The sequence below is a fragment of the Leuresthes tenuis genome, unplaced genomic scaffold (genome assembly GCF_036924035.1).
Source record: "Leuresthes tenuis unplaced genomic scaffold, fLeuTen1.0.hap1 SCAF_2, whole genome shotgun sequence".
Lineage (NCBI taxonomy): Eukaryota > Metazoa > Chordata > Actinopteri > Atheriniformes > Atherinopsidae > Leuresthes > Leuresthes tenuis.
In genome coordinates this window covers 22,460,562-22,488,148 of record NW_027325356.1, presented here as the reverse complement: position 1 = coordinate 22,488,148, position 27,587 = coordinate 22,460,562, and the positions used below count along the sequence as shown (strand labels likewise).

At 41.3% G+C, this 27,587-nt stretch overlaps 3 protein-coding genes across 5 annotated transcripts in view; all 3 read right to left on the bottom strand.

The window, feature by feature from the left end:
• Positions 1 to 1,828: 1,828 nt before the first annotated feature.
• Positions 1,829 to 14,295, bottom strand: ctdspl2b (CTD (carboxy-terminal domain, RNA polymerase II, polypeptide A) small phosphatase like 2b). Its single transcript, XM_072380695.1, has 13 exons — positions 14,107 to 14,295; positions 10,097 to 10,287; positions 8,468 to 8,597; positions 8,211 to 8,360; positions 7,566 to 7,814; positions 7,305 to 7,401; positions 6,702 to 6,813; positions 6,467 to 6,553; positions 6,211 to 6,273; positions 6,044 to 6,123; positions 5,692 to 5,818; positions 4,683 to 4,778; positions 1,829 to 4,539 (listed from the first exon to the last, which is right to left on the bottom strand). The coding sequence occupies exons 2-13, from the start codon at positions 10,262 to 10,264 to the stop codon at positions 4,474 to 4,476; spliced, it is 1,425 nt and encodes a 474-aa protein (XP_072236796.1). The 5' UTR covers positions 10,265 to 10,287; positions 14,107 to 14,295; the 3' UTR covers positions 1,829 to 4,473.
• Positions 14,296 to 14,850: 555 nt separating this feature from the next.
• On the bottom strand, positions 14,851 to 25,782 carry golm2 (golgi membrane protein 2). 2 transcript variants are annotated; one of them, XM_072380699.1, is made up of 10 exons: positions 24,715 to 25,782; positions 21,484 to 21,538; positions 21,250 to 21,352; positions 20,332 to 20,422; positions 19,965 to 20,091; positions 19,445 to 19,528; positions 18,860 to 19,138; positions 18,359 to 18,496; positions 16,558 to 16,725; positions 14,851 to 15,899 (listed from the first exon to the last, which is right to left on the bottom strand). In XM_072380699.1, the coding sequence occupies exons 1-10, from the start codon at positions 25,039 to 25,041 to the stop codon at positions 15,823 to 15,825; spliced, it is 1,449 nt and encodes a 482-aa protein (XP_072236800.1). In that variant the 5' UTR covers positions 25,042 to 25,782; the 3' UTR covers positions 14,851 to 15,822. The 2 variants fall into 2 exon arrangements, with proteins under 2 accessions (XP_072236800.1, XP_072236801.1); XM_072380700.1 differs by lacking the exon at positions 16,558 to 16,725 and having other exon boundaries at positions 24,715 to 25,778.
• Positions 25,783 to 26,547: 765 nt separating this feature from the next.
• The window catches only part of fam189a1 (family with sequence similarity 189 member A1), a 95,467-nt gene continuing 94,427 nt past the window's right edge, over positions 26,548 to 27,587 (bottom strand). For both annotated transcript variants that reach the window (XM_072380693.1, XM_072380694.1), the window contains exon 12: positions 26,548 to 27,422. In XM_072380693.1, coding sequence (XP_072236794.1) covers positions 27,219 to 27,422 — 204 coding nt within the window. In that variant the 3' untranslated portion in view covers positions 26,548 to 27,218. The remainder of the gene's footprint in view (positions 27,423 to 27,587) is intronic.

The following is a 27,587-nucleotide window of genomic DNA, read 5'->3' as shown; positions in this document are numbered from 1 at the left end:
CAGTAACTTTTTCTAAAAGAAAAGGGCTAAGAAAGGAGGCACTAAGGGGCCTTTTCTTTCCCCGAAACCTTCAGGGAGCCAAATGGGTCTCAATGTGAAACCTCCACATGGCCTTCAACTACTGACTTTAGGGCCTTTATTTTTTAAGGTGGCCTGAAACTTACCGTTTGCTTGTTTTGTTTTTCATCTAGAGTTAACTTACAATCCAGTGAAGTTTCTTATGTAAACCAAACGTTAGGTAGCCTACATCTTGTTTTTTTTCTCCTCCACTTTGATGGTTTCACGCCACACGTCTCTGTAAGCACTTGTTATAATTCAAAGTCTGTCATTTTGGACAGTTTTGTTAGAGAGCAAAATAAGTGATACATTTTAAAATCACACCGACTACACTTTGCACACCAATAATGTGTACGTTGATATAAATTTTCAACAAACTTTCCGTCATGACAGTTTCGACCACAGATGGGAACTGTGGTCTGTTATACTCACCATGTTTGTCACTAGCTGGATGAGCTGTCATTTTAAGTTAAATAACTGTGGTAAAACTTGAAAATATGTGTGACATAATGTTTACCAATTAAACTTTATAAGAACAGTTAATATAACTTTGTTTTAAAGTTGTGTCAAGTGAGTTTTCATCAAAAAACAAACCTCTATGATCCTACGCTGTCTGATATGGGTAAATCTGATCTTTTGGAAGCATTTCCACAGAGATGCCAGAAACAGAGATTACATTAGGCAGGTTCAAATTCATGGGCTGGCTTGATTTTCTAATAAATGTATAATCTCATCCATAAAAGACAGAGCACACCACATACAATAAAATCTACTCTAAAAACCCTCTTTTAGTGTGTAGGTTTAAAAATCAGTGTTGCCGATCTTAGAGAAGGCCTCAGGAGGCCGAAACGTTGATTAACGAAGCAGAATGTTTACTTCTCCAAAGTATGGAACAGTAAAAACTGGCTCCACTATACGTTTCAATTAGTATCTAATCACTTTGTTTTAAATGACCTTATAATGAACCATTTACAACTATTTTTGGCCGCAGGTCCTCGGACACGGGAGATCTGACCTGTAGCCGTCAGACAAGGCGAGTAAAAAGTGGCTGTGGATGCAGTTTTGTGAGAAGTTTGAAGGTAGCCTGTAAAGTTTGAGAAATGGAGGATCGTACACATGACGTAAAGCAAGAACAAGTAACCGCTTGTGAATTGATCTCCTTAGCCAACAGCTATTTGACTAAATAAAATAAAAAACTTTACATATTAAACGGCTAAACTGCATCTGTTCTTACTTTAGTGCATGGGTACGCGTCCTCCTCATTATCAGTCCCACATCTTTTAAACACCTCGTTCAGTAGAGGGGAATAAAAACATAAAAGGGCATGCAAGAGGTTTTTCACTTTAAAACTTTGTTTCAGAAATTCAATGGAACTGTATATACACTTTACAATAGCATACAGCCAGATGGGTAACAAAGATGTCTTAAAACATTGTTAAATACATCTTCAGCACAAACCAGCAGTTCTCGCAAGTGAAATGGCTTAATGGATGAAGAGAAATCATCAACACAAACGCTTTTCTGCAGAAAAAGGGCCATGATCGAGATTTAATTCATGACTTTCCCCACAAAGCAAGCCGTATTTGTCTACATGCTAAAGTTTTAACAGTTCAGTGACACTGCGCTAAACTAAACAGATATTTGTAAGAAAAAAGAAACAAAAAAACACACTCCATCCGATGTAAAGTTAAATCTTCATTAATACAGTTAAAAGTAGATATGCCATGCCTTTTGAAATAAAAAATACAAAAGATTTTCCTTATTTTAAGGATTTGCTGTTTTGTCGTTTTTCTTTTTTTGAAAACAAGAAGCTGCATGTGTTGTACAACACTCAAGTGTACAATAAACTGGTAAATGCACATAAAAATGAGCTGGATGAAAAGTATCAAATGCCTCCCGCTGATCCTTCCGAAAGCCACGACTGCTAAATTTTACACGAATCGCACCGAGGAGACGAGCGAGCCGGAGCCGCGTCACTCACTCAAAGTGAGGCTTGCATAATACATGGCAATACCATTGTGGCCAGAGATCACAAAAACAGGGTGGGGTGGGGGGGGCATCGTGGTGAGACCTCGAGACACGCAGTCCAAGCACGTCGTTTTTAAACCTCTTCAACAGATATAAAGCCGGTGCCTGCCACCATCCCTCCTCGTTTTTTTTTTTCCTTTTAAGCCGACGAGGTCAGAACAAAACAGAATTTGGAAAGACATAATTTACATTCATAGTCTGGACACGTGCACTCAAAGCCTTCTGAGTAAACACTAATGTGCCCGTTATCATTTTCACTTTATTAAAAATCTAATTTGTCATCTCAACCCCCCCCCCTCTTCTTTTGATCAGAAAAAGGCAAAGACAGGCAAACACTGAGCAGATGGAAACTAATTCTGATTAGGACCCGGCCTAAAGGAGCAAACTAAAGATGGTTTGGGCAGATTTACACATGGGGGGAGGGGGGGCTCACTGGAGTCACAGTAAAGAACACATACTGCACATTAGAAAGAAACCAAAGCAAGGAGGAAGTCTCCAATCTTCAGCGTCTGCAGAGCTTTGAGGCCTGATTGTCTCTCTCGAAGCATTTCGTGTTTGGGCGCAAAGTAAATGTCGTAAGGAGGAACTTTGGGGGGGGGCACAGGATCTGTATGGCACTGTACAGGCAACCAAAACGCTCACATTTGCTTTAACATAAAAATGCACTTCGACACAAACACAAACTCAAAAAGGTCAACACTGCATAACAAATTGTCAGCGACTTAAGTTCAATCTGGAGGCTTCGGATGGAAAACAGCTGACGGGTATTCGAGTTTTCTGCCTTTTACACATCTTACAAACAGAACATCTAAAAGCCTTCCTGCCTTCCGTGCATCTCCCAACGAGATAAAGTCAAGTTAAACGGGGGAAAAAAAATTATATAAAAAAAATATTAAGGGTCCACAAGGGCCAAAGCACATTCTTATGGTTACCATTCTTAAACGAAAAGGTTTTTTTTGTTTTTTAACTCTTTTAAACAAAAGCAAAACTGCTCGAAAAGTACAAAGTAAAACGTTGAAACAGACAAAGAGGAGCAGTCAGAGACGCTGACAGTATGCTGCCAGATATGGCTGCTTCAGAGTCCACCACAGGTAGACTTCAACACACACACACACACACACACTCACACACACACGCCGGCAGAGATGTGCTACATTAGTCATGATGCTACCGATATAGCAACGAAGCGACACATTACAACTTAAAAAGAAACAAGAGCGCCGGAATTTAGCCAGAATACTTGATCGTGAGTGGAAGACAACACTGATTACAGAAGAATGACAAATCAAATACTATCATTAAAGAAAAGGTGAATGTCGACACATCACTTTGAAAATGAATGCCCTCTAACCGTTACAATGTGTCAGATTTACAGTTAAGATTCTCAAGCCCAACAGTGAAAGATCAACGCCTTTAGACCGAGAACAAACTTTAAAGTCCCGGATTCCTTTGATTTCATTTGACAATGCAGAGGACTTCCATTAAAATGTTCTTCTAATAGGAAAAAAATAAAATAAAATGCTTACAATAAAACATGACCCCTTTTAAAATACATCTTACAAACATAAGTAAAACATCTCTGAAACACTATATCTTTTTTTTTTTTCTCCTTTTCTTTTGTTTTTTTTTTTAAGAACAATGAAAGACCAGTTTTACCAGAAAGAACTGCAACCAACAATAGAAACTTGACAAGAGCTACAGAGGAATGCATATGATTTTAAAGGCTACAGATCATAGGTTCCCCCCCCCCCCCATCGACTCTGTGAGTGTGTATGTGGCGGGGGTGAACATACACACACGCACAGATCGCTTTACAGGCCAGTCACTCCAGCTGACGTTGGTCTGTAGCCACAGAGTGTCATTATTCGTCAGCGTCAACAGCGTGAGCACCAGGGGGTTGGTTTGTGGACTCCGGGGGGGGGGAGGAGGAGGAGGAGGAGAAAGGGTTCCTCTTTGCCAGGTGGCGTTTTCATATCCACTAAACCAGCACCAAGACGTCAAAATTTAGTGTGGAGCCAGTTTCTGGCTCCACAGCTGGAGAGTCGCTCAAAAAGAGGCGTGGGCCTGGGCTTGTCCGTAGTGTGTGTGTAATTTCATGTGTTCTTTAAACTTTTAAACGCATTTCTTTCTTCTTTTTTAGAAAATTACACCCAGATCTTTCAAAAATGTTTGAAGTTTCTCTTTTTTTTTTTAAAAAAAGAAAAAAAGAAGCAACGGCGGATTTAAAAACAAATTTAAAAAAAAAAAAAAAAAAGGAGGGGGGCTAGAATTTTAAAAGTAATGGCAATGTTGTAGTTTGTAATCCAACAAGAGGCTTTTTTTTTTTTCACACGCGTGTTGATTTTCAGTCTTTTCATCTCGTCCCGTTCTGAGAGACCGCGGTCGAGATCAGTCCGGAGGCAGCAGGTCGTGCAGCCGGAACCTCTCCCGGACGTGTGGCCGCACGTCCTCGTTCTGGCGATGCCGGCAGGCAGGACCACCATGAAGGGGAGGAGATACGACACAGATTAGATCCGATTCAGTCAAACAGCCGTGCCTCGCCCTGATATAAGCAAGCACGTCCTTAGTAGAGTTAACTGAAGGTTAGAACATCTTACCATCTCAACCAACTTTTCCAAGAAGGGAACCAGCTTCAGCAGCTCATTGTCATTCTTATCCATGAACCAGCTCTCGATGGGAATCCCATTGGACAACTGTGGAGACAACGAAACCACTGTGAGCATGTTGTGCGAGTAGCAGCTTTGTGGGTTTTTTTTTTTTTTTTTTTAAATGATCTGAATTGTGCATCACAAGTATAGAAGAAAAACTAGGAAAAGAATCACCTACAAACTACTTTCTTTAAAAAAAAATAAAATAAAAAAACACTTATTTTCCTGCTGCTGTATGCGCAGATTTTCAGATGAAAGAACAACCCAATTAAAGTGTGAAGAACCTGTCGTACTTTCATCACCTATAATATTAAAAAGGTAACAACGGCGCCCAGAACTTAATTGGCCCAGTGCTTTTTTGCCCCCTCCCACAAAGGGTGAAATGATTATTTGAGCCTGGCCTGGCTGTTTAGCATTTCCACTCAGGTCTAAGACATGGGGTAGATTAGGAAAAATAAGTCCTTTTGATGCATTTCTGGTCCCTGGAAGTCTTCACAGGAGTCCGAGTTGTCGTGCTGGTTCACAAAGCAACGACTAGAGTTCGCTTCAGCTGCTTAAATGCTAAATGAATTATTGTTGCATTTTTTAACAGGTTGTGAGAGTTTTTATTCGTAGCTTAGTCTGCCTGCTGAGCCAGGAACGAGTTTGAATGTTGTGCTTACAAACAGTAAGCTGCTGTGAACATTAAACCTGAGATGACTGAGACAGAAGGATGGAAATAAGAATATCTGACAAATATGAAATGTTCAGTTCAACAGCTTAATGACAATTAGGCTTTTTTTTTTTAAGATTTGAAGTTTATATAGAGGACTCTAAAAGCTCAGCTGTTTCCTATGGCCAAGAAAACCATGTATGAAGACATGTGTGTGTGTGTGTGTGTGTGGGGGGGGGGGTTAATAAATAAACATGTACCAAACGCACAACAGGAGCAAAGTAGCATTTAGCGTAATGGTTTCACCTGATATGCAAAGGCTTGTGGTGAATTGTCGATGATGATGGTCTTTGACAGATCTCTGCCTAAGATGTTGAGGTCCTTAATATAGTTTCCCTGGACACAGACACAATGCTCCCGAAATAGTCTGTGTCTATAATTACAGTGAGGAATGAAGAGAAAGAGGGAGGATGGAAGGGAAAAACAAACAACAATCAGTGACACGGTCAGCATAGTCAATAATTCAAAGAAACAACACCACCGGAACAGCGGCACCTGTGTGCGCTGCTGCTCTACAGAGTGCTCGCTGAGCCTCGCTCTTTTCACTTATGTTCGCATGAGATTTTGCGTTTATCGTGCAACTAAAGACACACCGTACCTCACTAGCTGCTTTTTAGGATCCAAAATGTTCAGCAGTTTGTCTGCATACACCTTTTTAGAGGCTGTGAAAAGAATGATCTGGAAAAGAGACGCGATCAAACGGTTACACTCTTTAAATCCCACTCAGCTGTGCTTAATGCAAAGGAACGGCCAGGTTATATTTACCTCGTATATCTGAGACATGCGCTCCAGAAACTCTCTGAAGAATGGCCTCAGGCGCACATACACCTGCACAGGAGAGACCAGCGGGAAATAAACATTTATGATTAATAACTGCATGCCATCACAACGACTGGAGCCTACATCACATGAAAAAGAAGAGCAATTCCCAGAGTTTGTCTGCTTCAGCTGAGGGTTTTTAGCAATGACTTCGGCCCCCCCTAGTGTCAAGACAAAGAATTCATGCAACATTCAGACTAACCTGGTAAATGACATCTTGAAAGAGGACAGGGAAGGTAAGTGCTGCGTCCTCCAGCTCATTTAAGCTGCAGTGGACCAATGTTTCATCCTAAAGGGCACAATGAAAAGAATTTGTCATGTCTCAAACATTTATTTTTTCAATTTTTTTTCAATTCAAATTTAATTTTTTTACACTTAATGGGAAAATTAACAAAAAAACAAACAAAAAACAGAATCTGTTATCAATTCAAACTGACCAGGTCTAGGACCAAAGAGAATTCAGGCGTGCTGCGTGTCTTCAGAGGCAAAGCAGGCTTACGGGTCAGCTGCTCTTCTGTCAGCGGAGGAACGTGCTTGATGAAGAAATACCTGCCAATCAAACGGAAAATGTACTCTGAGCTAAATAAACTGCTGTTCACACAACAGTCGTTATCTTCTGGTCACTTCCCACAAGGAGTTCTGATCATTACGGTAAAAAGAGGTCATTTCATTTTGCAGCTGATCTGTTAAGGAACCCAAAGCAAGTCACATGATGGTGTCAACAGTGTGTGGCAGTTGATGGTGTGACAAGTGTTTAGTGTCTGCGTTGCGGTCCCGTTTAGGTTTAATCAGACCGGAAACATGCTGGCTGTGTAGCATTGTTGTAGGCCAACAGTGTCAGGTTCTGCACGTTTGCCCTTTTTTTTGTGTGAAAAAAGTGAAATTCAAATGTTCCCCTCACAGGCTTATTAGTTAAGCTGCACCACCGCTCTGATTTATCTCTAAAACATAAAACTACTCTGGGTGGGGGTTTCATTTGTGTAAATTCTGCACAAAGAGTATGGTTTGAAGCATTTCTATGGCTGCATCATTTTACTCACGGGTCAAAAACCTCCCAGTCCTCCTCATAAGATGCCTCTGGTGGGACTGCCGGTGGAGGAACGTCCACATATGTCATATCTGGAGTCGAGCCTGGAGCTTTGAGAACAACAAGAACATTTCAAACAAGCGGAGAAAAAAAACAAAACAAAAAAAACACAGCAAGCAGAGAGAGACATCGTGACGAGCTTTGTTGCTACTTGAATGCGATCTAAATATCTTGACAACTCGGACTTGTGCCTTCTCTGTGGTTTAGTACCAACCTGTAAGAGGGGGGAGGTCGGCGGCAGCATCAAGCTCTCCCTCATCAGTTGTGGGAGATACCTCAAGGATGTGCGGAGGCCGTAGAGGCGGCAGGTGAGACACACTGGAGTAGAAGTTAGTGGTGGCACACAGGTCCTGTGCAGACGTAGCTGTGCTGGTGGGCGTCTCCACCACTTGCTCCATGTCCAGCTGTTTGACTATCTCCTCGGCCTCCAGAGCCTGGTCAGGGGAGTCTGAACCCGATGAGGCTTAAAAAAAAAAAAAAAGTAATTATTATATATAGAGAAATAAATACAATGAAGAGGCATTTAACATGTGGTCTATCCTGACATAAAAGACAGAAAACAGAGACATCATTCCCATTCTGCTCTATAAATATATCATAGTAGTAGAGACACTAAATACTTCAGAATGTAATCAAGCAACTAAACACATTTCGGGTCACTGGATAGGACTCTGTAGCTTTATTTCAGAATTGTTATACATCACTAAATTAGATTTTGTTGGGTCTCAGTAAGCGTAGGGTCAGTTTAGTTTTGAATTTAAAAAAAAAAAAAAAAAAAAAGTAGTTTGTGCTTCTTATAGTCACAGAAAAATACATGGCTATAAATGGACTGCGAGCATTTGCCAATAGCCCTGCTTACCATTTTTAGCTGGTGAGAAGAAGTTAAAAACAGGGGAGAAGATGGTCCCAAGAAGCGTGGTTCTAGGAGGGGTGGTGGTCACCTCAACAGCAGTCGTCTCCTCCAAACTACCATTGGGCTTCTCCTTACTCCTGTCATGATTGGTTGCCTCTGCATTTTGGAATTGAAAGAGTCACAATTGTTTCCCCCGCCCCCCCCCCAAAAGTGCGAAATTAAGAATAACAATTTGCATTTTCACTGGTTTGTGTTCTACTCACGTCCATTAACGGAGTCCTTCTTGCCTACAGTCCTCCTGGAGGCGTTTGTGTTTGGAGGAGTAGAGGTGATAAGGTTGTTGTCCGCATCACAGTGCAGGCGGGACTTTTTCGCTGGGCTTTCCTGTTGCAACTGATGACGACCCAAAAAAAAAAAAATATTAGAATTATTTTTTATAATTTTTTTTTTTTTTAAACAATTTGAATTAATTCAGTCAAATAAATAAAGTGAACTCCATGGCGTTTTCCACCATATTAATGAAAGCGGTCATGTTGTTCCTTCTGCAATGCTCCATAAAGGTTCATGACATTCAGCTTGGTAGTTTTTAATGCAATGTCCCTTTAATGGGATCAGTATAGGAAATTATGCCAAACAAACTGACTGGGAAAGAAACAAGTTAGTGTTTAACAACATTGCCAAAAATGGCTTTTAGCATTTCTGTGCTTATGCTCTTCTTTTCCCTCTTTGCTTCACAAATGTCATCGTCAACATGGTTCAGGCAAAAGGAAGTTTTTCTACTAATCACACGTTTGCAGTTTGATCCCAAGATCAGCCACAAATATCCTTTGGAAATGCACTGAATCCAACTTGAGCCTAACCTGGGGCTCACACCAAAAGCTCACAGCCCGCCGCTGCTGCTGCTGGAAGCGGCCAGAGAAGCCAAATCGGCCAAAGGGGCGGGGCTTATATGTATAGCAAATAGCAGGCGTATATAATAATCCATCCATACATCGGTTCCCTCTTTCACCATGGATTTGGGTTGCATCTACATATTTTCAACGGTAACGCAGGTCCCGTTTCCCTTGTCCGCCTTCGGAATCCAAATAGGCCCCAATTGGCTGTCGTCGCGTCACTGCATAAAGTTGAGCCTCTCTCAACTTTTGAAGCTCACAACGCCGGCCGCTCATTGACGCCAGCTTACATTAAAAATGAATGGCAGATGCTTTTGGTGTGAGCCCCTGGTAATGGCAGGCTGTGCAGGTTTATGAATGGATGACTGAGAAACGCACCACAGAGCGCTCTGTAGGACTCTGGTTAAGGCTAGAAGGAGCTGCAAGGGCAGAGCATCTTTTTGAACAGTAACACAAAATACAGATGCAAAATCTTTGCAAAAGGCAGTAAATTTGTTCAACCCCCCAAAAAAGAGGATGCTACACGCAGAAAAAAAACAAAAAAACATGTAAGCCACATTCCTGCCAGAACTTACTGAGAAAATATAATGAATGAATATTATGTAAAAACCTTAAAAAAAAAAAGAAAAAAGGAAAAAAAAAGTCCTCTATAGGAAAGACTTTTAGCTGAGTTGACTTTTCCATTTGTTACAACCTCCTGTCCCTGCACGCCAACTTTGTGAGCTAAAAGCTAAAATTAGACCGGAGCCCGAGTTCTCGGACAAGCTGCTGCATTCCAACAGACATTTCTTGGGAAACATGACACTCTGCACAGCCTTTAACTCAGAGACCTAGAGAGCACATTGTTAAGACACAGCTTAAAGCTTCTGTTAACACTGTTCAAATAAACGCACACAGAGGAGTTCGATCACTTCTACGCCCGCACCAATACTTACAATTCTCCCAGCGGAGGTACGGCAGAAAGGATGGAACTCAATGATTGGGTGAAGGGGTAGTTACCTTAACAGCATTTCCTCTGATGAACTTCTTGATGGTGGAAAACAATCCCCTCCCTCCACTGGCAGGAGGGTCCTCTTCCACTTCTGAATGCCTCCTCTTGGTTCGGGATGTGCGGTTTGCCAGAGTGGGGTTTGGTTGCTGAGACGCCTTACGCATTCTCAGCCTCATTGTTTTAGCAGTCACATGTAAGGCTGTTCAAGAGAAAGTAGACATGGAGATTGATGGCAGATAGAGGATGAGAGGGGAAATCAGCGACTTTACAGTGAAGAGACGAGCAAGAGCTTCTAACAGTCTCTCTTCTCCTTAAAAACGGAGAAGTCTCTGAGGTGCATCCATGTGCAGAGCACTAATATTGGTTCTGCCAACATCTGGATGTATTCAGGATCCCATTCCGCTTACATCAGAGCATCACAACAGCCACAGCTGGCTTTACTTTCATTTGTACAGTTAAACAAGAGCAGGAGAAGAAATAAAAATGCACTTCCCAGGGTCATGTTATACACAAGTTCCACAAACACTTCCTTTGAATGACAACATGCACAAAAGATTAAAGTTTCAGTCATTTCAAGAAAAATAAAGAGACCGGTTTGACTGCGAGCAACGACTAAAACGTAAAAAAAGAAAAAAGATTTCTTCTTGAAATAAACCAAGATACCTGTAAAGTAAATACATGCATTATTTTAAGTTGAGGGACTAAGAGTAAACGAAAACCAATTCAAGCAACGTACAACAACTGTCAGGCACGCCGGACGCTTGCACTTATGTAACCAGGAATGTGTCCAGACACATCCAAACACTGTCGGGAACCCTCAACGCACAACAGCGTCCCGCCGTTACATACTGTATATCTTGCATATTCTAAATGGCCTTCACCACATCTGTTCTCCATTTACAGAGCAGCACAACCATGAACGGATCAAACGTGTATGTGCTGATGCTCAATCCCGGGCACGGCAAAACACAGCAACAGTCCCAGAGTACATGGTTACATGCAAGTTACAGGCAAGCATGAAAGCTGCGACTGCACAGAGTATCAAATGACTGTAGCAGATGTAGACAGAAATTACATCAGTGAATGTGAACTTGTTTGGGAAGGACACACTGATTTACAGCACCCAACATGAGTCTTATATTCAAAAGATGTCCGATTAGCAGCTTCCTTTGAAATTTGTTTAGCTTAAAATGGATAGATTCTGTGAAATCATTTTGGATGTATTTTTCAAATTGAAAAAGCTTCTAAAAAGACAAGCAAGGCGAATGGCTTTTGGTTAAAAAAAACAAAAACAAAAAAAACACCCGATAACGACTACTTTGTCTGAGTCTCTTCTGGTTTACATTAGATTATGTAATACAGCCGGATTACACTTTGTAAAGCAAAAATACAGACCTCTTTTTGACAGTAGTTATTTTCAACACGGGATGAACGCACTGCTAAAGTCTTGCAGCAAAGACGCAGATGGCCACAGTTTGCCGAGATGCTCGCAGGTACCAACTTAGCTACCCAGATATTTTCAACCAGCAGGATCATTTCCAATAACAACACACCACAGGACATTCAAAGTACTGCACATGTATTCACATTTTTTGGGGGGATAACTGAAAGCCCCCCCCCTTAATATGTCCAGAATGGGGTTTGATGGTTTTCTTGCTGAAATAAGAGACAATGTGTCATAATTGTTCCTCTCCATCTTCTGTCAGCACACAGTGTCAATGATTTTCCAAAGATTTCGACTCATTAGACCATAGGACAGCGTTCCTAAATGAACTTGGTACCAGAGAACCCGGGGTGTGTCTGGATCTTGTTTGTACACCCCCCCTCCCCTTCCTTTGCATAATAGAGTTTTAACTTTCAAGTATTGATGCAGAAACCAATTGCATTTACTGACAATGGCTTTTTAAAAAACATTCCTGCTTTTATGCTGTGAAACTGAATCGTGTTGGTTGTGTCGCCCGAGGGCAAGAGGATCAACATTCAAAATGGATTCTCTGCACTGTCCAGTTCATGAAAAAGTTTAACCAAATTATTCTTGATTCTGAATTCCCAAATTATTTTCCACTATGCATAAATATCTATTATCCTTAAATTGTTGAATATTTGTCCATGCAGGCTCCTCTGAGGTGCTCTTTTTATACCTAATCATACATTTGACCTACTGACAGGTGATTTTTTATTTTAATATATCTATATGAATAAAGGAATTTCTGAGCTATTCCTGCTTTTTCTTCTCTCTTTTCCAAAAACATACATATATATATATTTCCACCTTTTTGGCAAGTGTTGAGGCTTCATCAGTCACAACTAACAGGTGCTGCAAACAAGCTTACTTCTGAACTCTTCATTACAAACATCTCCCGTCATTTCCTATGTAATGTGACTGACCAAAGGCTAAAATGTGTATTGATTGCAGTGTTTCCCCCTCCACCAGATTATAGAAACAAAAATCTAATATTCATCTGTTGGTTTTTTTGTTTTGTTTTGACCTCCTTTCATTTACATAATGCATTGCACCTTGGCATGGAGAAAAAAAAAAAAAGATTTTTATTTGGCGGCTACGTAAATTTTTTTTTTTTTTTTTTTTAATGACACCGTACATCCCTAATACATAGACAATGTATGACCACCCCGTAGGTGACATGACAGCAACTCCAAAGCTGACATACATCCACCTTTCTCGGCAGTCAGCCACTAACCAAGGATCATGCACATTGCTAGGTGCGAGCAAGTGAGCGGGAAATAGGAACATGCATGCAACGGTATGCGCAAGCTAGCAAAAGCTAACCCTGGGAAGACAGCGAAAAAAACAAAAAACAAGCGAGGCCCTTCTGACAACCCATCCATCCTGCAGAAATTACCCTGAGGTTAAGGTTAGCAAAGTCACTTGACAAGTGGATAAAGCATAGTTCAGATTCGACAACAACTCCGTCAATAACATGTAGACAGGCAGTAAATAACTGGCCCAGTTGTTTCAACCATGCATAAATGTACCCTTTAAAAGGTTGCACCGAGCTCTGCAGCTAACGCCACACAACGAAATGAAGCACAAGAGGCCGTGTTACGCGTTATGAAGGTGTGCACACAACTTTGTCTAACAGCAGTTTATTTTTTAAAATACCACTAGTAGAGCTTAAAGGTAATGTTAGACATTAGTATTTGCCTGGCACTCCGGTTTGAGTGTGCCGTGGCTGAGGGTAACGTTAGCGTTGCTTCAAGCAAAGCCTGCACATGCTAACTTACCATTAGCAAGCCAGTGCGGCATCGTAACCTGAGCGAAATAACGTTAAAAAGGGTTAATAATGGCTGTGTCAGTAACACTGATTAGCTAATTGGGGGGGATGCTTGGTGAGCTGTTCAACTTCACTACCTCCCTTCATGATGAATAACGTTAGTGTTTGGCATCGTTGATTTGAGTCCACGATAAAGCAACGTTATCAAATTTATCTACTAAATCTGTTCTATCTCCGGCTAACAATTTAACTGAAGGGGGGTCATTCATAATTATGTATGGTCCTGTATAGATATTCCTGGTATATTAACCTCTAAAATTATAATTAATGCAGTGCTAACGTAAACCTGGTGAAACTCAGTTGTGGAATGCCAAATTTTGGACGTTAGCCTCAACGGAGGCACGCACACGAAACCTGCCGACAGTTCATGTTGAATGTGTGTCGCTGTTTTAAAATGTTAAAATTTCAGCTACGCCAAGTTAACGGTCTAACAGGAATTTACTAAAGTAATTGGTATATAAGTTGCAGAAACGTTAAATTATGGAAAAAATGTTGGCCAACCAGGAATAAGCCTGTTTTGTGGTAGGCCGTGCTTTAGCCGTCCTTGGCTTAGCGCTGCTAGCTTAGCCCCACAGTCCCGTACCTCCTTAACAAACTGCTTCGAGCTAACGGGGGCTACGACGGGCAGGGAAGGAAGCATTTCTCCTTTCGCTAGCCAACATTACATAAACGCAAAAGGAAGAAAACAAGTGTACGAACAGGGCTGGTTTACAGTGGCGACTTACTTTAGTGTGATCCGCTGTATCTGAAGATGACGACTCAAGGCAGATTAACCATCACAACTGAGGCACTGGTTGTTATTTTTCTGAGAGCGCCTCGGACTTTTCTGTATGTCTGCTGCTCAGGGGCCGTCTTCGATATGACACACCGTTGTGTTACCAGGCGCCATTTCCCGCCTCTGCTCAGTCTCTCCGAGGCAGATACCCGTATGGGACACAGACACACCCCCTTATTTCTCAAAAACAGTCCTCGCTGCAACACCAGTTTCCTAATTGTCATCATTTCAATGCTTAAGAATGATGCCTTATATTTAATGATATATGTTGCGGCTACATATTATATATGTTCACCTTTCCTTTTTAACAGTTTGTCAAACATTGTGTATTTTTAAATGTTAAGATGGTCACACATTTTCATAGCTAAAACAACTGAAACTTGAGGTCTGTGCAGCTATATTACAGAATACACAGTATTTGATAAACAGCCCAAACACAAATTAGTCATTAAAAAAAAATGTGACTAAATAGTTTCCAGGAGATAAAAATAAATCCTTATCAGGTCACAGAAGTAAATGGCACACCCTTGTTTATTTTTGTTTTATAAAGTTAAGTGGAAAAAATATCCAAGATCAACATTGCAGTGTTTTGTAAGCTTCTTTACATGTGCTGTATCCCCCAATAGAACCACCTGACAACAAACTACATCCATTACATCCAAACAGTCTCTAAAACACCATAACAAACGACAAATGACATGAAGCATCACCTTTAATAAAATAAAATTACATTCAATGTGCCTTTCCATGAGAAATCATTTTTCCTGGTTGCACAAACAGAACTGATTTCAGGTTCACAGACCACCCCCCCACCCCACGGTAACGAATAAGATTTCCTCAGTACAAATGATAACAGTTCAACTACATCATGTACAGGAGACCTCATTAATGGAAGCATATGTGGAGTCCGTCATTTCCAGATGTGCTTATTAAATCTTTGCACACTGGAGGATACTAACCATTTAAGTATTGCTTAAGCAATAGTATTTTGCTCGGCTTGATTACTAAAAAGTTTTAAATGCATGCAATGGCATTTAAAAACTAAACGAGGAGCACTTTTGAGTGTGTCACAAAAGAAAAAGATTCAATAGGCCATAAGCAAAGTCCTTGGCATTGAATTGTATTGTATTCCCACTCCTGTAAAATTAAAAGGTCCCAACAATATGTTAGAAAAACAGAATACCAATTCAGTCTTTGATAAATATCTCAAGAAGCTTTTGTTTATGTCTAGCAGAAGCAAAGAGTAGCTAAAAGAAAATCAAGTCATCTTCTGTAGCAAAAACAAAAGATGACTAGACCTTAAAGTTCAAATGTGAGTCAGAGGGCTCTTTTAGACCACCACATGATGAACTGCAGCAGTTCTCCGGGAATGAAACGCAACAGTCAATGTACAGTATCTTATCTCTACTGTCATAACTTACAACCATTACCAAATCTACTGCAGCTCAGGTAAAAGCCGTGATATCGTCTTTGTATTATATAACATTATTCAGAGTTAATCTATTAGTTACAATGTCTGTTTCTCAAAAATAGTCCATGACACAGAGGGTGCTCCCTATAAATTCTTAAACATTGTGACCTTCAACCTATTTTGTTATTTTGACAGTCCTCGATTGTAGTGGAGGGCCCGAATGTTTTAATAAGTTACAGCTGCATGAGTTCCCATTCAAAGAATGTCATTGGTTTGATGTCTCTTCCCATAATCCACAGCCCGATCTCCCTGCATCTCCCGATCGTCGTCATCTGAGGAATAACAAAGGAAACATACAAACATTAGAGATCTTCTAATGGCTGGATGATTGAAATCGTGTCTTCTTAGATGGATAGCAACAAAATTATATTCCTCTAAATGCAGTATTAGACAAGGTGATTAAGAATCAACAACGGGACACAATAACCAAAAATAAAATAACAAAAAACATGGGACATGCAGTCAAATGTTTCAAGGAGAATACGGATACATTTAGGACCACAGTGAGCTTTTCAAACTACTGGTCAAGATGTGGCTCAGAGGTTTGGTGGGCATAGACAGGTGGTTTAGCTAAAAAGAAGCACAGACAAGACAGAAAACACTAGATGGACATTGAATTACTCTCACAGAACCGTAAGTTCCAGGGTCAAATTTCATCTAAGGCAGACAGGGGTGCGCAGATTGTTACAGTGCCTTAAATGAGGCGTTTCATCCTGAGCGGCATTCACGGCCCATATGTGTCGACACTGGAGATAGTTTTGTCATAAATTCTCAATATCTGTGTTTCTGATTGTTTCTGGATCAAACTCAGGGTACTGTGAGCTAGTTTGGACAAATGCAGTGGGGCAGCAGCAGGACAGGGGTGAAGGGAGGGAGGAACGGTGGATACACATCTGGACAGGCAGTCCACAATCCCCCAACCTGGCTCACCTTGAACGTCTTCCTCCCCACCATCACCATCCTCTTCCTCATTGTAGGCCAGCTCGGCCTGCTTGTCGGCCTCATACTCACCCACGTTCCCATCATCCCCATTGTAGTCCGCCAGCTTAGAGCCGTGTTGCGGATCTACTGGGGACTCGTTCTCATCAAAGAACCGGCCTGCAGGAGGCAGAGAAGGGCCTCATCAGGAAGGGAGGGAAGCAGAGGCAGTCGTAGGGAGACGGGGAGGTGAAAAACTCCATAATGAATGCACGAAAGAACGAGTGATTGCATAAAGAGGTTTGAGAAAAGATAAAGAGGATGAGGTGAATACACGGAGGCAGATTTGAATGGAAAGATGAGACTTTGTGAGGAGGAAAAAAGATAATGGTGGACTTTAAAGCATAGAGCCAACAGGAAATAAACAGGGTTCCTCTGTGATGACAGACCATTAAAAGCACTGAGTGCAAACTGAGTTATGTGTTTAATCATCTATACTGTCCACCTAAGTCAAATCCAACAGCCCTGCAGTAAATTCTGTCTTGTTCTTAGTTTAGTTACAGACAGGATATACTGTCCAAGTATAATTCAATTTAGCACATTATCAATTTCACATTAATAATTGCATTACATTATGAACACCTCAGCCCAATAAATATCAAAATATAGAAGGTCTGTTTGGGAGGGCCTATTCAACTTTAAATGTCTTCTTTGCTTATACCAACAAATACAGTGCATGTTCATTTTAAGATAAGGGACTCCTAATCTCTTGTTAGTTCGGCCATGTAATGTTAGTTTTCCCATCACAGCAAACAGTGCGATCGCCTGAAAGGCAGCTACTGGGTAAGGTGTAGCAGAGTTGGTTAATATCTCATCTGTGCTGACAGACGCAACTCGTTGTGCTGAAGAGCAGACATTTAATAAACGCAGCGCAGCAAACGTAATTACACAAGCGAGACGTGATGTCTCATGTTGCAGATCCTCCTCAACTGTCATGACAGCGTAAATGAAAGATAAAGTTAGGGGTTTACACCAGAACCACTCGTTTTCAAGATCACCATAATCCCCATGTGACCTTGAGAAACCGAACCTCCTACAAGATAATGTACGTATTTTTTGGAATGGCACTTTTGATCTAATCTGCTAAACAGATTAATGGAGCCCACTGCTAGTCTGCGTGTCTGTCTGTTAATGTGACTGCAGCAATTTAGACTTGTGATGTGCTGAAAGCGACACGCAAATGTTACAGACTTGGTAAGAGTATATTCACAAATTTTTAACAGAAAAGCTCCAAGGTGCTCATTAAGACAAGTCCCAGACATGTTCAGCTGCCGTCAGATTAATGGAAAGGGGTGCATGTTTGGAAGAAGCTTGGAGGGAGATAAAGAACATTTAAAAGCAGGGAAGAAAGGGGCGGGAGGCAGACGAGCAGAGCAGAAGCAGGGCACCAGGAAAGGGAAATATGGGAGCCAGGTGTGTGTCATTTGTCTCCCCTCCTCTGCAATGGAGGCCTCCGTCTCCACTCCTTTGACAGAGCGCCTATTCATATTCCCAAATGACTGACATTCACTGGTGTACTCAGTAAGCAACGGGCAAAATTCACACAAATTGCAACACAGAAAGTTGTATCTTAGTCCCTGCATTACAGAACGCTATAAGGGAAGGAATAAGTGCTAATACTTGTGCAATTATTGGTATTTAATTCATTATCATGTTATTTTTCCCATGTCCTTAAAAAGGAAAAGGAAAAAAATACCAAAGACCACAAACCTCCAACCACCATGTCCATTTTTAGTATTCTGAGGAAACTCACTTTGGCGGTGGTGCACTGGCTCTGCTGGGACTTGGTCTTTGGCGTGGTGAGGCTGGAGGGGGTTGGGCACCTGGGCGACGTTGGCAGGCAGAGGGATCCTCTTCAAATGTTCGGTGTCACGCTTGACGTTAACCGGAGCTAACAACAAGAAAAGCACGACATGACAACTTCACGATACGAGGCAAACGGATCACCTCAGTGTGAGCAACCCTCTCCATTTTAAATTCTATCATGTAGCACCTCAAGTTTTTAAAGATGTAAGACACGAAGACAGCAACACTAACTATTAAAAAAGAAAAAAAAAAGAAAAAGAAAAACAGCCAACAAGATCTAACCCTCACTTAAAATTCAGAGAAAGAAACATATTCATAATTGTGAAAGCACTGAATTAGTAAAGATAAATCCGATTATTGTTTGACAGATTATTATCACATGAAACACAGGCTCTAAAAGGGGAAAACTGTAATCAAAACCAGCATGTGGATGTGGAGCATACCGTACCTTGAATTTGTCTTTGCCGTTCTCCCAGTTCATCTGCCTTGATGCCAGCTTTGTTATCTTCTTCAAACACTACTGGTTTATCTGCCTGTTTGATGACACCCGGGGGCGGAAGTGCTGCTGCTCGGACCTCCGCTCTGTCCAGCTGGAGCCTGGGTTGGTCAAGGGACAGGCCCTGGCCTCCAGGACCGTCGGCTGCTCCGAGTCCAGGATCAGCACCAGCTGCCACCACCGCATCAGGAGCGTCTCCGTGCTTCTGAGTGATGGCTGGTTTCTTCAAGGCTGTGGGTGAATGGCAAATTGAGAAAGCTTTTTTTTTTTTTTTTAAAAACATGATTTTATTGTTAAAGTCACAGAAGTCTAACGGTTTTGTAGTTCCCTGAACAGTTTGCAGGCTCAAAAGAAAAGGTGTGAGACCATAGTCAAAAAAAGAAAGAAAAACCTCTATCAGTCCATTACTGACAAAATAATTGTCTGTTATTGTTTCATTACACTTTGAAATCCCTATACTCCTTAGAAGTAATTACAGATATCACTTTCATAATACGTATGACTACAAGATGTTCACAGGGTTTGTTCAATACTTACCAAACTGCACTTCATCCATTTTTCCCACTTCACTGTCTTCAATACCAGGCATGCCAGCATCACTGCCAGGTTTACCGAGCTCCTCTGTAACAGAGCAAAGGAAATGAGATGCAGATACACAGATACATGTCCACATAGAAGACAATACACTTTATTGCCACTGCACACCAGGGTACAACGGAATTGTGGGCGTTCCATATGGGCTCGTGGACTGAATAAACAAAATAAAATAAAAAGAAGGAGGTATGAAAGAGTTGTACAAATAACTTAATATCTCCGTATTACTCACATTCGTATAATACAAATTATAGGAATAAAAAAAAAAACTAAAAAAAAAACACAGGTTGTACAGTAATTAGCATTTAGATTAAAAATGTGACTGAACAAAAGTTCAATATGAGCAACTGGTGAATGGAGCATTCCTTTGAGGAATGAAACCTTTAGCATGAAGTGCCATGTGATGTAATATGAAGGCGTGAGTACATTACATGCTTGGACTGACACAACACACCCACCGTACCTTTTAGATCCGACTGTCTGTCGTGCCGGTTAGTGGCCACTGTGTGGCGCTCTCCAACCATGTCCCCACCAGGCGCTCTCCCTATATGTCGACCTGCCATTACACCCTTTCTGCTGTCCATTAGACTCTAAATAATTACCAAGAGAGAATGAAAGAAAGGAGCATATGAAAAATGGAGAGGACATCATTTCATGAAAAGGAAGTTTGAACTGGAACAGAAGCAGAATCAACAGACATCTGCATAAAAAAATCCAACAGTAATCAATAAATGCTACAGTGCTGAATAAATGCAATGTGTACCACAGGGCTGGAGGTTATAAGACACAATGTTTCATAACTTAGAAAAGAGTTATTAGCCTAATACTACCTGTCTTAGCTTGGATGCTTCTTCCACCAGGTTCTTTTTTGTTTCTTCATACTCCTCTTTCAGTTGTGCAATCTGACGTCCACACTGTAAACTAGTTGACACGTGCCCATTGTGAGTTTAACGCACACAAAATGGCATTTATAAAACTGATTTGTGCAAACAATAGACAAAAAAAGAAGCCAAGTATACAGCTATTCTAAATTAAAACATTGAGAAATATTTCTACATGAACAAGCAAAAGGGAAACAACAAAGGAGCTAATATCACACACAACAGTGAATACTCAATAGAAAAGATAAAAAAAGATAGTTCCCCCCCATTCTTTGTTTGCTTCTGCCTCTGGGACCACACTGCCTGCTTTATTTGTTGCAGTTTTCTGCCTATTACATTACATCTGTTTGCATTAGAGGTGACAGAACGATCGTCTTTCACAGTCACATCAACAGACTTGTGAGCAGCACAGCTGCTCCTTGTCCTCAATGAGCAGGCAAATCAAGCAAGTTGCTACATCAACTAAAACTGGCTGATCATCTCATACTATGATGAGAGCTGTAATTTACTGATGGGAGGCGATTCTTCTTTGTGCCTGCGGCTGGTAACCGCAGCGCATGAGATTCTTCCACAGAAGAATCTTCCACAGAAAGTAGGTGATGTGCTCAGACTTGATAGACATTTTGCATTGATTAAAGAAAAACGGGAAAAAAAAAGTGGCTTAAATCACCAAATCGAGCATCAAAAACAACTGTGTAATATGATGAGCCTTCCTCCTCTGAACCATAAGACAAAAATTTTGGAAAGCAAATATGTGAATAGGTTGCCAAATATACCAAGGTGGCACCCCCAAGTATTATCTATGTGGGAAACAATGATGATCAAAGAAGACATGCACAAACAGACATGAAATGTGGAGTTAAATACCTCTCATACTCCAGTTTTTTCTCCAAGGTAGTGATGTTTTTCTTCACTTCTCTTTGCTGCTCTTCTTGCTTCATGAACTCTTGCTTGAGATCTTTTAGCTGCTCTGTTTGCAACGACGACACCACGCACACACACACACAATATTTTAGAGAGGTTTGATTTCATCTGCTAAATACAGAATATATTGGAACATCTGGGTGTGCCTGAGAGTGCCCCTCCGCTGGTCAGTGTTACCTTTCAGTCTCTGGATCTCTGTCATTTGGGCTGTGACATCACCCTGTAACTTCACCTGTGATGAGAGGGGGCGAAAAAAAGATCCAGGGGGTTACGTCTGCTGAAGAACCACGGTACACACATTTAAGGCTTTTCTTCACCGAAAGTGGTTCAACCAAAGTTTATCGAGACAGACGGTTTCCGTGAGCAACAGGCTCTCAAATATGCAAACCATCAAATTCCGAGAACATCAAGGGGAACAGGTTTGTCTCGATTTTTGTGTCTGGTAAACGTAGGACATAAAGTGCAATATTTCACAATGTATTCATCATTTTGGGCAAATACACATTCATGCAACACCTGGTTATTCCGTTTTAATCATACGGCACAAACTCAAAACAAACGTTATCTCAGGGCTTTTCAAAGACGGCTTTGAAACAATGCTTTGAGTTTTGTGCAAGAAACTGAGAACAAGTCATTTTGTGACATGAAAACACTGTGGCAGAAAACAGCGGCGCAGATGCTGATAACATAGCCGAAGCCAGGTCTATCATTTCTTTCTTTCATTTTTTTCCAAAGCAGGCTTTTCCTTTATTACATTTTATCACCGTCAGTGGGCAGGAAAACAGAACCCCGGCTCACTAAGGAAATCCAATAAAACACTTCTGCAATAAACAGCACTAATGTGAAACCCAAAAGGCTCCCCATATCCCTGAAAATACTTGCTGCCCTCGCTTTTATGATTTAATAAATTCTTTTAATTGTATGCATAAAACCCTGACAGGAGGTACGGAGCAAGTGAGAAAGTCCACCAGACTGTGAGATGATGAGTTCAGGTCATTAAAAAAAGATACAGAAAGTTGGGAGGAAAGACAATAATACAGCTCGCTCCTAACTGAGTGGTAGGGATGCATGAGCTCCACTGACACCACTGCTGTGAGGAGCTTATTCCTGCAGACCTCTCCCTGCATGCAGCATGTTTTACTGTTGAAACAAGGTTGGGCTGTTGACAAAGGAAATAAGTGGAAAAAATACTATTCAGTGGTATCCTGATTCCAGCAACAGAAAGCCGGATATTAAAATGTATAAACTAAAGAGACTCTTTGAACTTTGACCCTGCTGCTCTTCTGCAACCTGCACTGTGCACTTAACTAAGAAAAAACAATGGAAGCTCTTGCTCCCTTTTTAACTTGAATATCCGACGGTGTCAAATGAGCCGCAGTGCCTGCAGGGTGGGAACCTGAACAGTAGGCGGACTGCAACAGGGGGCTTTGCTTTACCTTGACTGGATTTGGCCACAGAGCAGGGAATTCAACAACACTGAATGGGAAGTTATTTGAAAGAAATGTGTTGGGCTGAAACGTATTTCTCTCTACGTCACTCAATGAACGTTACTTTTGAGCTAGTGCCAATTAACTTGTTTGCAGAGCACGCTGACGCACCGTGCATCCTTCTACATAATCGCCCTTCACAAACAGTGTTATCTTGCCGGCCAATCCTGTATAACCTGTCAAAATTCCCAGCAACTGGATGGAAGTACTACATGCTGTGGTTAAGACCATCTTAGCAGAAAATATTGACACTGTTCCTCGTGACCTTCTGACAAGCATATGTGTTTGTTGAATCTAAAAGCATTAATTGTTAGTAGGTAGACATAACCACAAGGCTGTTGGGAATGATTAATATTCCACATTTGGTAAAAATGGTGTCACACAACGCTTGTCTGAAGCGTCTCAAGTTTAGTTCAAGCGGATGGATATTGTATTCATGCAGCATTGTTCACAGTGAGACCAACTGGTTTAACCTACATCACTAAAACATATGGCATGAGAATAAATAAAGCTATTGGATGCCTGCCTGTGCAGAAACAAACAGGTTAGACTGGGTGCAAATCACAGAACAATCTCATTTGCCGTCTGAACGTTCCCTGGGCAGCTGCACACACACCGAAGTTCAGAAGGTGGTGGGACACGAAAACCAGTGAAGGGCCGGCCAGAAAACTGTCTTGTGGAGTATAATAATGTGAAAACTTAACCCCCCCCTTCAAATGTGCTAATAAATCAGATCAATGAGTGAGCAACTTGACACAATAGAGTTGAGTTTAATCTGCCTTTGTCTGTGAATGCAACACATACTCCCAAATACTGGTTTGGCGTGATACCAAAAAATGTGGGCTTAAACAGCTTAACTATAGTGAAAACAACAGGAAACAAACAACCGGAGTGATTTTTAGTTGGAAAAATCCATCCTGCATGGAATTAATACAGACAGTCTGAACTTGCTTTATGTAACTGTTATTTCAAAACACTCGAGTAATTCACTTGGAAAAAAACAAAAGGAGAAAACCTCAAGAGAAAGCAGTTAAATTGATTGAAATTGTGAGGATGAACGAGTTTCCTGTCAAGAGAGGGTTACATGTAATTACCCGCCACCTCATATTACACTATTCAAGCAACATAATGAAGATATTGCGATGCCATAATTTGGGTTTTTGCTGTGATGGAAATCTTGTTATATCGGCCTAATTCGAGCTGAAAGGTGCCTCAGGAGAAATCGATGCTCTTGGGGTGGAACGTTTAATACAGATTACTCCATGGGGGAGGAAAGCAAGCAACAGGGCAGGCCAGAAAAGTGTAATACCTCCATTCGTTTTGAAGGTTATTCTCTTCAACTTTCGCTTTTTCCTGTCAAGGTTTGGCAAAGCTGCTCTGCCATCTTGTCAGGTTAAAGAGATATGACTAAACACTGACCCGATTTTTAGAGTTTTCTTGAGTTTTCTGGTGGCCTTAAGAGCCTAACATACAGGTACAGGGAACACTCCTCTCCAGAGGTGAATAATGGGAAGTAATGACACAATGTTTGGCTTGTCACAATGCCAAAATAAATAAATAATTTTCGTTGTTAAATGATCTGTGCCCAACATAAACCTGTTTCAGTGAAGAGAACAACTCGTCCTCATTATTATTTCCTTTGTCACCAAAACCTAACCTCCACATTTTAAATAGATATTGTAGGAGAGTTGACCATAACCAACACACACAAAGACAGAAACAAAAATAAATAAAACGTCTAATACTTGACTTTTGGGTTGTGACACAGGGTTTAGTTCAGCCTGAAATGTTTGGTTAATTGTTTCTCCATGAAAAATGACTGTGCTCGCTGACCACCTCTCCCAGTGTGAGACGCCGGGATCTTCTCCCCACGTTACATGACAATCAGGATGGCATCAGACAAAGCAAAAGCTAAGTTTACCTTTTCGTCAGTGCACTTTTTGATGAGCGCATCTCGGGCCTGGAACTTGCCCTCCAAGACGCTGTAGTCTCCATCCCTCTGGTCGATCTGTTTCCTGTGCGTGTCCACCTGCACCATCAGCTCCGAGTTCCGCTTTTCTAGTCGGCTCCGCGCCGCGTCCGTGCGCTTCACCTGCGTCTGTACCTCTGCAAGCTCGTCCAGCAAGCGGCCGTGCTTGTTGGACACTGTCCAGTAGTTGAAAGACAGAATGGCGATGATCACCATCAAAAAGATGAGGATGAAGGACGGGATGCGGCCCCCCCGTCGGTTTGCACCAAAGCCGATCATTTCAAACACAAAGTCAAACGTTACTTCTGGTTGTTATCTCAACCTACTGATCTCGATATATGTGATCTCCCGATGTAAAACACATCCGTATACGTGACATGCCGTGGATGTGCTGCAACCGTAGGGAAACACAACACGCTACACGCGCAGAGTCATGAATGTAAAAGGCTTTTTCACATTTCTATGGATATTTACTCTCCTTCCCCCTTCCGCACACTCGGCATCTTGTCTGCAATTCGTCCAACGCTGGTTGGTGAAATACGCCCGTGGAGACGTGGCCTTGCTCAGCTGCCAGCGTTAAACACAGAAGACGAGACTAGACGTGGACGGCAACGCGGAGCCGTGGCGTTGATGTCTGCAAGCACACGACACAGCTAGCTATCGTCTTCAGCTAGTGATTCATAGTTATCTGATAAGCGCTGCAGGACTATTCGTACTGAAGCTGGAGCTCTTCTTATCAACGAACGGACTACATACAATCCTTGATTCTGACCTGACTTTGGTGTTAGCTCCTGTAAACGTCCAGCTAATCACCGCACACGAGCTAGCAACCACAGATATGACAACATTATCAGCGACTTCCCGACAAACGTGTCGTCTTTTATTCTTCAGAGTACATATGCTGTCCTTGAAATACGACTAACCCGCCTCTAAAAGAACAAACACTACGAAGTCCCAGTCTTCACGACTCGCTGCCTCCCAAACATCCACTACGCGGTGTAAGAAGCTAGCTGCAGACACTCCACGACATTTCCGCTTTGTTCTACCGAGCATGCGCAGACACGTTTAAAAAATAAAAATTCTCATTTAAATTTCAGCAACCAAAAGAAAAATATAAATTACATTCTCTCCCCGATAAAATATTTATACTGAAGTCTGGAGTTCTATATTCAAGCCATATATTGCTGTTTGATGTAAACAATTAACCTGCTGCAAGAAAATATTGCACGTCTAAAGACCGGAAGCAGATGGCTGACTAGATGGTAACTTTACAGTTTAAGAGTCCCAGTTTTCATCAGTAGTTTTTTGTTGTTGTTTTTAATTGAATAATTGCATCTGTCCATAAGGTTGATAATCAAATGAATTTTCTTTTTGTGTATATTAAAGTGTCTTTCAAAAAGGAAAAGCAGCAATACTAGGAAGCAACATTTGAGGGCTTGATAGATAGATAACTTTGATGTATCTTATACATGATTTCCCAGCACATTGGTGAGTTTCATATTTAAGTAAATCCACATCAAAATAAGCAAAAGATCATAATGAGTGTCAGAAATCACTGGGTACGAATTATACCAACAACTATAGCATCACTTATTAGACCCCAAACATTATTAGCTTCACCAAACTGATATTATGGCAAGGGTATTGAAGTGTCAAGAGTTTATTTTGGCCACCCACAGTTAAGGTTAAGTAATGTCTGTTGACTGACATGACATAAATAGTAAAAAAAAAAAAAAAGAAAGCAAAACAAAAAACCTCAAAGAAACATGAGCATGTACCACAATATACAAATGCATATTTTATTGTAACACTGATAAGAATTGTAACACAATGAGGTAAGATAAATAATCCACATCTGTGATGTTGTTGAACCACAAAATATTCACCACCCTATCAGTGACAACTCCACAAACTCTGCAGACAATGGCTGGCAATGCCCCTTCAGTTCACAGTTTAATACAAACATATTTTTCTCTGGCATGAAGACAAGAGGAATTACTGACAACACAAAGCGCTGTGTGTTTCAGTCACAGATCCAGACCGACCAGCTGTGTATTTGTTTCTGTTTTAAGAGATGGTACTCAGTAGAAAAGATCCCCTGAGGGAGAAACATTCTTGTTTTGTTTTTTTTAAATAGTTTTTCTACTATTATATATTTTTTTATTATTTTTTCATTTTCGTAAAAGAAAGAAGCCACTACAGATGCTGGCAGGCTCTGTCTGAGTTTGCTACCATTTTTGCTGATGACTTGGCACAGTCTCACAGGGCACCAGGAGCAGTATGACAATGCTTCAGCTTTTTAGTTTCTTTGTACCGCAGTCACACTTTGCAAAAATGATTTCATAATGTCTGGAGAGTTCTTTATTACTCTGCGGAAATCCTCTGCACAGGACAGAAACACCAGAACCCTGGAATGCCCTCAGAGATTTGACTCGAGCCCTTTTTTGGGAGAGAGGTCAGAGGATAGTTTCTCTGCACTCAAGGCTTTGTTCAGAGGAAGGGGAGCCCTGTGCGTCGGTGGAGGAGCTGGTTGTTTGTGGGAGATGTTTTGGACGGCGCAAGGAAGGGGACGGGGATGAACTCAAAGCGCCGCAGCTCTGGAGGTGAAGATCCTCGTGATCACGCTTCCTGGGACTTCCTATGATGCGCTGGGTCATCACCTGGAAACACATAAGCACCATTGCCTATTATTCATGTGAGCTAAAATTCACAGATTGGGTCAATCCTAGTCTCCATCAATGTCAGGATTATTGATATGCAAAAATCAACAAGAATACGTTCAGCTAAATGTGAAACTATGTGAAAACTTCTGTTTGATATAAATC

What these genes read in the sequence shown, in the direction of transcription:
- ctdspl2b (XM_072380695.1), bottom strand. Translation starts at nt 10,264, where the DNA reads ATGAGGCTGAGAATGCGTAAGGCGTCTCAGCAACCAAACCCCACTCTG. An exon ending in CGACCTCCCCCCTCTTACAG is followed by an intron (nt 7,402 to 7,565) that starts GTTGGTACTAAA and finishes TTGTTCTCAAAG; the next exon opens with CTCCAGGCTCGACTCCAGAT. An exon ending in GACTGGGAGGTTTTTGACCC is followed by an intron (nt 6,814 to 7,304) that starts GTGAGTAAAATG and finishes TTTGATTGGCAG; the next exon opens with GTATTTCTTCATCAAGCACG.
- golm2 (XM_072380699.1), bottom strand. Translation starts at nt 25,041, where the DNA reads ATGATCGGCTTTGGTGCAAACCGACGGGGGGGCCGCATCCCGTCCTTC. An exon ending in AATGGATGAAGTGCAGTTTG is followed by an intron (nt 19,139 to 19,444) that starts GTAAGTATTGAA and finishes ATTCACCCACAG; the next exon opens with CCTTGAAGAAACCAGCCATC. An exon ending in ACGGCAAAGACAAATTCAAG is followed by an intron (nt 18,497 to 18,859) that starts GTACGGTATGCT and finishes TCTTGTTGTTAG; the next exon opens with CTCCGGTTAACGTCAAGCGT.